The following is an 8,496-nucleotide window of genomic DNA, read 5'->3' on the forward strand; positions in this document are numbered from 1 at the left end:
AGTGACTTGCACTCTCCTCTAGGAATAATCTAATCTAAATTGCCTATATATGTATGCGTCTATGCAAATCGAGCCCCCCAACCGCCAAAAAGAGGTAGGTGAAACTTTTTTCAAATTTTCTTTTTAATGCGAAATGCATCTACATAGATGTTCAACGAGAATTTCTGCATGATAAATAAAATTTCGAAAAAAATTTCGCTTACAATTTTTTGGCGCTTAGGAGTCGATATGCACATAATTAACGCCAGCACCAGCGGAAAAACTCTTGCGCTAACTTCCAGCTGTCCACCTAAATGACGAACGCTGTCATAAGTTCACACCGTAAAAAAATGATGAGTAAAAAAAATAGCAATTTTTGGTATCATTGAGTTTAGCTATTATGTTTTTATATGTAAGCGATCTTGACCTAATTTTGGTGGCAAAATTTAAAAAACAAAAAATATGTATCGCCAACTTGCCAGCAAATAATTTTGAACGTTGGCGCATCACTAGCTGAAACGACTACCCAAAAAAAAGTGAGAGTGACTAAAACGGAAAGTAAACACAAAAAAAAAAACGAATTCGTTACAGGTCAATGCACAGGCGGGAAATAAAGAAGCGAAAAAAAGAACTATGCGTCTATTACCATTTTCTGCAGAAATTTTGGCAAAACAAACGCGCATTACTAGCGCTGGTAATTGCCACAAGAGCCGACGATGGTCTATGCATGCGCCCAGTGAGGTAGGTTGTGGCGGCTATGCATGCGCAGATGAGCAGCCGTCAGCGGCATGGCGTGCTAACTAGTGCGTGGGTGTGCGCTTCTGCGCACATTTACCAAAAAGCAAACGGGCCGAAATTAGCATATCACAATCCACATAAAGAAGAGATACATTGAATTAAAAAATTTGCAAATTTAGCTGATGGCGATGTTTTGGTCGATGGCGCTGGATTGTGGCTTGGCTGCAAAAAAGGGCATTTTGCAATTTTCGCGCTACCATCTAAGGCAAGAACGACAAGCTGGTTAGCGTCAGTGTTTTTCGGACGCAATTAGAAAATAAATAACAAAATGTATTGTAAATGTGTGGGTTCGGTTGGTGAAAAACCCTACGCGTATGCGCAGCAAAAAAATTTTTAAATAAGTAAGACTGTTGCAGCGGGTGGGCGCTTAGTGCAAATTGCAAACGAGAAACGAACAGCTCGTGTGCTAAAACGAAATTTTCTAAAAATAACGAAGTGTGTGTAAAACCATATCGATTAAAAAAGGATAACACAAAAGTGTAAAAAGGACTAAAATTCTATAAGCAAGTGAAAGATTTAAAATTATACTCGAAAAGGACCTATTAAAAAGTTTCAGTGTAGAGCATCGAATGGCGTGAGCGCCGAAAGTGAAAATGTCTACGCTTGTCAACAAATCGCTTGTGCGCTCACTAGTGCTACTAACAGTCTATGGACTGTGCGCTTGCGCGCCGCAAAACTACTATTCCTCCGCGTCCTATTCAACGAGTCCGTTTCGCGCAAATCCTTATCGCCGCGCCAGTTACTCATCTTATAGCGATAACAACCGCGAATACTATGAAGCGTTGCGACAAAGACGCCTGCGCGCACTCGCTGACAGCTATAGAGACATATACAACAGAGGCAGCAGTAGTACCAGCAACAGTGGCGTTGGCAGCAGCACTGCGCAGCGTCTCTACTCTTCTTCGCGTTTGCCCAAAGCCGTCGCGGCCATAAGCGCCAACAGCAATGACGCCAGTGGCAGCAGTGCTATTACCATTAGCAGCAACAACAACGATCAAAACACCAGCAACAATTACAATAGATATAATGTCAAACAGCAGGATGCCACAACAACCACAAATAAGCCACGTGTCAGTGAATCTGATGAACAAAATGCCAAATTTGCTGGCACCAGAAACCAAGAAGCCGATGAGGAGTCGTCGAAAACTCTCTTACTTCTGAAGAAGAAGAAAAAGCTACGCCGCTGTCTGCCATTTGGGCGTGACGCACAGGGTGACGAAGTGACTCCACCGCCCGCGGAACAAGGTCGCATCCTTTGGGACCTCAATGTCTATAACGTCTACGGTGGCTATCCACCGCCCGCATATGGTGGCGGTTGTGGTGGATTTGGTGGCGGCGGGCTTGCTAGCGCTTTTGGTGGTGCCGGCGGTCTTGGTGGTCTTGGCGGTCTTGGCGGCCTTGGTGGCGGTGGTCTGTTCTCTGATCCCATTGCGGACGCTTATGCGCCACCCGACAGGTTGAGTACGTTTCTTCAATTATTCGCTCCGGGTATATTACAAAATTCTTTAGCGGCAACGGCACGTCCACCGCCATATAGACCACAAGCTGATACAGGCGCAGGTGAGGCAAACGAGTTGGCTAATGATCCGGAAGTAGATCCTGCTTATAGTCCAGTAGCAGCCAGACCGCCACCACCAGTTCGAAGACCCAATCGGGTTTACTATGATTCACCGGGAGCGGTAAGTGGATGCAACTTCAATATAAAAAAACTGTCTTTAGGAACTTCTGCAGGAACATTACTCCAGATATCTTGTTAATGCGGGTATTCTCTTAAACTGAAAAAAGACTAGAGAGCTTCGTAAGTCTAGACGCTTTGACGGAACTGTCAAATTTAGCATGATTCATTTTTTAGAATTTGGGATTTTCGTTAATCAGGAATCACTTTTACAAGCAAGGTAGTAGTAATCAGGGGTCCAGACTTGTAAGATAACACGCAAGCTTTTACCTCAATATAGGAGAACGAGCTCAGTGGATCTGCTAAATAGGGCAAGGATAAAAGTGGTTAGTATTATTCAAACATGCTTTTAGAATCCTCCGCAGCCCCTACGCGGAATAGATTTTTCAAGGTTGGATATACATGGTAAGTTGAATTCTGCCTCCAGTTTGGCACAGCAGGAGTATTTATAAGGGTTTTTAAATAAGAGCGCGCCCATGTTGAAATGAAATAAGAGAAGCTGTTGGTTAGGAATTACCTTAGGCTAGCAACCTACTGCTCCGCAGAGACCATTACGACCGGTAGCGTTACCAGAAAAACTGCGACCAAATTACACAGATAAGCTCTGGAAACCAAGGGCAACGTTGATGCAAATCGCAGCCCTCTTGGCAAACTTGATCGACCTGTCTTAAGGAAGATGTTTTTTTTTTTTGAAGAGGCCCATGTTTACCATTCTGTGTTCAATAAAATACCATTTAAATATCCGCCGCTGCTTTCAACAGTGCTACGGATTCGAGTGGTCCATATTTTCCATGATTCTGCCGCATAAATCCGACTGAAATTGAGCAATGGCCTGGGTTGTGGTTTACTGGCAAAGGCTTGCGACTTAACCATATCAAAAGTCTGCAGCGGTTGAATCGCACGATCGTGGTATAGCCTCAAATCTTTCATTTAGAATATCCATATTGGTCTTCGCTTAGTGGCATATAACGAAGTACTACTGAAACTGCGTGACGTGTGCTCTCTCGCTCTGGTGTCTACCGCTGACAAAGGTGGCTAGTCCAGAGTCGTTTTTGAAAATCTACGTACCGATAAACTCGCCGTTCTAAAATGTATGCTTGTTAGCATAGCCTAACTTTTGTATTAAAAAAGAAAGGCTGCCAACATCGATCTTCCCCTATAGAAAACTCTCGATAAAGCCAGAATGCCTCCATGAAAGATTAAACATCTATAGGAAGAAGTCGGATATTTTTCTCTCTATATAGATTTAGCCATTGTAGTCTAGTGACTAAAGATACGTACTACTATTCGATAGGATCCAGGGACCACACCAGATTATAGCTTATTACAAAATTAATTGCAAAAAAAAGAAATAAAGCTTGACTGTTTAATAAACATTGTTTCCTTTTTCTCTTTCAGTCTCCCTTAACACCAGCCCAACTTGTAGGCGGTGTAGCAACGACGGTTAACGGTATCATACAGCAATTGACTGGAAATGTACAACCTGTTTATCCTGGCTATAGATCTTTAAGCTATGGAAAATGAAATTTCATTGGATTTAAGTTTTATATTTATAATTTTTTTTAGTACTGCCAATTTTTAAACAAAGAATACTTAAATATATGTTTTATAAATAAAATATACTTTTGAGATTATCATTTTACTTCCGACGCTACCATAAAATTCACCAAAGTCGGCTTAAAAAACGGTTGAAATATGAACATGCGCCTCTAACCGACTTCCAATAATGAAGCTGAGCCGGTTTTCAACGGCTAGTACTGATCCGGGTAAATCAAGGCAAGGTCCAAGGCTCTACCTCCAACGTCCGACCGGTAAGAAAGCTTCGACAATTTCATCCAGCACCCTTCCAGCTTCATGCTCTTCATACATTGTGCTCATCACGCTCATTTCACATGTTTTACTAATCTTACTCGGAGCCATACTTCAGCCTGGGGAGCAAAGACCTAGAGTGTTTGCTCGTTTTCTGACTTTCATCACTTTCTCGAGTTGCTCACCTTCCATCCTTGCAAATCTTACTAGTTTTACTAATCTTACATGTGCACATCTAGCTTTTCTTTGCGCCTTATTCGTCTCACTAGTCAGCGAACACACTCCGGGGGCTCTGTTCCCCGTGGTACCAGGTTTAAGCCTCTGGTAAGACCTCAAAAGGCGTAGACTGTTCTACCAGTTGAGCCTCCAATCGACTTGGACTGGCAGCCTTTGACTGGTCACCCCGGGGTTTTCAGCCCGTAGTTCCACTTACGCGGAGGCAGTAAGGGAGGTTAACATCCAATCAGATAGCCAGACAGCAATCAGAGCCCTGGACTCACTTACGGTACACTCGAAGCTTGTTTGGGAATGTCTTAGCTGACTTTCGGTCGCGTCGTAATATTACCTTGTCAGATTTGTATAGGTGTCAAGCCATAGTGACATCGCAGGTAACCTCCGAGGAGGACTTCTCTTGGAAAGATGGACCTCAGGTCGACTCAACGAATGCTGCAGGAAAACAATTGCATGGGCTACTGCGAGCATATTCTGGCCGAGCGTGGACCGTGGAAGAACCAGGGATCTTAGGCTCGAAAAGCCGGATCTCTCGATTCTGGTGAGTGTACTAACACGTTACTGTCCTATCGGGGTTCGCGCAGTGAAATTAAATATCACACAAGACCTCTTCTGTCGCAGCTGCATGGAGGACAATGAGGTCGAATCATCTCAGCACCTCTTTTTAGACTGCCCAGCTTTTGATAGATTGCGGCCTAGACACTTGGGTTCATACTTTATAGTTTGTCCAATTTACTCAAGCCTTTAAAAAAGACGGAAGAAGTAGAGAAACGTTTGGCTAAACCGGTGGTACGAAGGCTGAGCTGTTCTCGCCCACAGTGTTTCTACACATGAAATTCGGCCTTGAAATTTGGAAAGTTTCATGAAATCACTAGATAGATGCTGTTAGCAACACTCGATACGAACTTTATAAAAAACTAGTGAACCCGCACGGCGTTAAAACGCCCAAAATTTAGTTTCTAAGACCTACAAACTATTCCAAATGTTAGTCAAAGTTATACGCGATCCGAGTGCAATATTTATTTCATTTAAATCTGTGCAGCCGTTTCTGAGTAAAGAGAGGTCCCGCATAGGGCAGGTTTTCAATTTATCCAATTACTGATAAAAACGATCTTAAGTAAAAAAAAAAAACTTCATCGCACATCGTCTTTAATTTGACCTCTAACACCTGAAATTGGAAAGAAAAGTGTAAACATAAAAAAAGGCCTTATCGTGTAATATATATACTTAGTTAGATCGGTATGACTTTTAGAAAAGGTGGCAAGCCTAATGGAAGATATCTCTAAATTAAAGCTTTCATAAATCTCTTTGCATTGACAAAATAAAATCTGGTTAAGTTTGTTGAATTTGATCATTCAAACACGTAGCAACCCTCCTAAATAAATGTCAGAAATAAACCCTATTCGAACTCCTTTCGATTGGTCTCCATCTTATGATAATTTATTTAACTTACTAACTAATTTGAATGTAACTTTTTAAATACGTGGCAACGCTTCTAAAAAATATTTTTCAATGAAGCCTTTACAACCCCAGCATGATTGATATCCATAACATAATAACTTGAGCATAAGTTAATTTAATTTCACTTTCAAAAAGGTGGCAACCCTCTTCAAAAGTAGTTTCGATCTAAAACCAGTTCGAATATTTTTCGTCGGAAATTGCGATACATATTTTGTTTAACTGATGAGTTAAATTGAATTTAATTTTCTGAACATGTGGCAACCCCCTGAACATAGTTCAGAAACAAAGCCTCTTTAAACCCATTTCCATTGATTCTACTATTTTAATAATTCATTTAAAATAATTTGAATTTAAACACCTCAAAAGTATTCTTAGTATTCAAACTAATTATTCCTTAACACTTTTGGGTTTGACGTAGTTTAATATTTCATTAAGTATAAGTTAAGGAAAAATTCGATATTTCAAGCAGGTGGCAACCCTCTTCAAAATATTTTCAAACTAACCTTCTGAAACCGCTATCGTTTGGCATCCATATAGTGGTACATATTTTCTTACTTAATTCCCTTAATTCTAATTAAATTACTTTTTTAAACAGGTGACAGCTCTCCTATAGTTAAGTTAAGAAACAAAGCTTTTCAAAACCATTTCGATTGATACCCATTTTGTAATAATTTATTTATTTTTTTAAATAATTTGAATATAATTTTATGAAAGGTGGCAACTTTTTCAAAAAAGTAAACCCTTGACACCTCATTTTCGAGCGAACGGTGCACACCTTTTGTCCTGGACAAAAAATCCCTTCGTGTATTATATATATATAGTTATTTTAGTTTTTTACACACAAGCCTCGTATATTTCGCACAAATTTTCACACACAGTTTTCCTTATAAAAGATTTTACTAAAACTACTTAGCCCAAAATAGCTACTTAACCGAAGAAACCATTCCCGAAACCACCATTATAGTAGCCACTGTGACTTTGCGACTGACTTTGCGCCTGACTGAAGGAGCTGCCATAGTTGCCATAACCACCATATCCGCCCAGACCGCCATAACCGGGATAGAAACCGCCACCAAAACCGGGTCTGCCATAGTAGCCGCCGCCGCCGCCATAACCACCTGGATAGCCGCCATAGATGCCAGGATAGCCACCATAACCGCCGCCTAGGCCGCCTAGGCCGCCATAACCACCAAAGCCCCCACCAAAGCCAGCACCCAAACCCAAGCCCAGGCCGCCGAAGGTACGCGCTTGGGCGCCAGCAGCGGCAGGAAGCGGCGCGGGGGCGGGCGCAGCATGTAGAGCAGCAACAAGTGTGCAGATGAGGGCGAGTTTCAACAGCTAATGGAAATTATAGGAAAATGTTGAGTTTAGAATAAATAATGCTGTTCCAAGTTATTTTCCACTTACATGTCCAGCCATTTTATTTTGGATAAATTGTTCTTCCAGTTTTTTTTAAAATGAGTTACTCGACGCAGCTAGTTTTGTACTAAGTTGCAATTGAAGTACGCACATTGCTTTTTATACTTAAAAACAAGATGAATGCGCACACACATGCGCAATGCTTCTGCCGGACTGCAATAAGTAGCACCTTGAGGTAGGGAGATTGAGAAGAATCGCCGCAAAACAAGTTGATGACGAAAACTCATCTTTACGCTGTGCGCCGCTACTATGCCGCTGGCGGAAACGTCCAGCGCCAAGATCAAGAGCACAATAGCTTTAGCTACAAAAAAAAAATACAAAAAAGCCAAATAACTACTGGCTATTTTACCTGTTGGTGTTGGTAGCCAAAAAACCCCAATTTTGGAAATATGCATTAAATTCTCAGCTGCTCTGTGAGAATGAAGCGTAGCGCACGCTATTACATAGCATTACGCAGCCAACCGAAAATTAAAGGAAAAACGCCACATGCTGCTTATTTAGCATGTCAACAAAAATTATACTAAAATCAACATCATCATCATCAGCAATTGCTAGTGAAGCAGCGGCTTTGCTCTTCCGGTAAGAATTTGATACCAATGTACATTAGGGTGGACTCAAAATACGATTTTCTTAATTTTTATTGTTGGTGTGTTCAACACTTTGAACTTTGACTGACTTGGGCGTTCTTAAGATATTGACCGAAAATTTTCCCAATTCACAAATATTTTTTTAGGGCATAATGAACCACAGTTTTGCTATTACCAATAAAAATTCTAAAAAAAAATCGAAACTTCGGCCCACCCTAATGTACATATTTATGCAGGTGCTTTGTTACAGCTCCGCCTAAGCTAGCCAGCGTGAGTAAGCAATGAAACTAACAAAAAGCCAAGCTCAAATGTATTTGCCAACAACAAAAGTAAAACACTTGTACAAAGTGTATTAACCTCTCGGCCGGCTATCAATCATCTAAGCCGTGATTAGCCACCTCCAACGCTGATGACGTCTGCTGGTCGGACGATTTCACTTTCAGTGGTAATTCGTCGCGGGAAGTCGCTAATTCTTTTGTGGTGATGATTTGTCGTAATTCTCACTGAAATATTTTTTTGTTTTGTTTGTTTTTTTTT

At 41.2% G+C, this 8,496-nt stretch overlaps 2 protein-coding genes across 2 annotated transcripts; one reads left to right on the top strand and one right to left on the bottom strand.

Moving 5' to 3' along the window:
• Positions 1-925: 925 nt before the first annotated feature.
• On the top strand, positions 926-3,980 carry LOC118741923. Its single transcript, XM_036473900.1, has 2 exons — positions 926-2,456; positions 3,851-3,980. The coding sequence occupies exons 1-2, from the start codon at positions 1,371-1,373 to the stop codon at positions 3,974-3,976; spliced, it is 1,212 nt and encodes a 403-aa protein (XP_036329793.1). The 5' UTR covers positions 926-1,370; the 3' UTR covers positions 3,977-3,980.
• A 2,800-nt stretch (positions 3,981-6,780) lies between these two features.
• On the bottom strand, positions 6,781-7,449 carry LOC118751047 (shematrin-like protein 2). The gene is made up of 2 exons (XM_036485810.1): positions 7,361-7,449; positions 6,781-7,291 (listed from the first exon to the last, which is right to left on the bottom strand). Exons 1-2 carry the CDS (start codon positions 7,370-7,372, stop codon positions 6,881-6,883), a joined length of 423 nt encoding a protein of 140 aa, XP_036341703.1. The 5' UTR covers positions 7,373-7,449; the 3' UTR covers positions 6,781-6,880.
• Positions 7,450-8,496: the final 1,047 nt, after the last annotated feature.

The sequence above is a fragment of the Rhagoletis pomonella genome, unplaced genomic scaffold (genome assembly GCF_013731165.1).
Source record: "Rhagoletis pomonella isolate Grant_MI unplaced genomic scaffold, Rhpom_1.0 Rhpom_scaffold_00001, whole genome shotgun sequence".
Classification (NCBI taxonomy): Eukaryota; Metazoa; Arthropoda; class Insecta; order Diptera; family Tephritidae; genus Rhagoletis; species Rhagoletis pomonella.

Bases quoted from the DNA above. Each gene is read 5' to 3' on its own strand.
- LOC118741923 (XM_036473900.1), top strand. From the start codon at position 1,371: ATGTCTACGCTTGTCAACAAATCGCTTGTGCGCTCACTAGTGCTACTA. The intron at 2,457-3,850 runs GTAAGTGGATGC...TTTCTCTTTCAG, and splicing joins ACTATGATTCACCGGGAGCG to TCTCCCTTAACACCAGCCCA.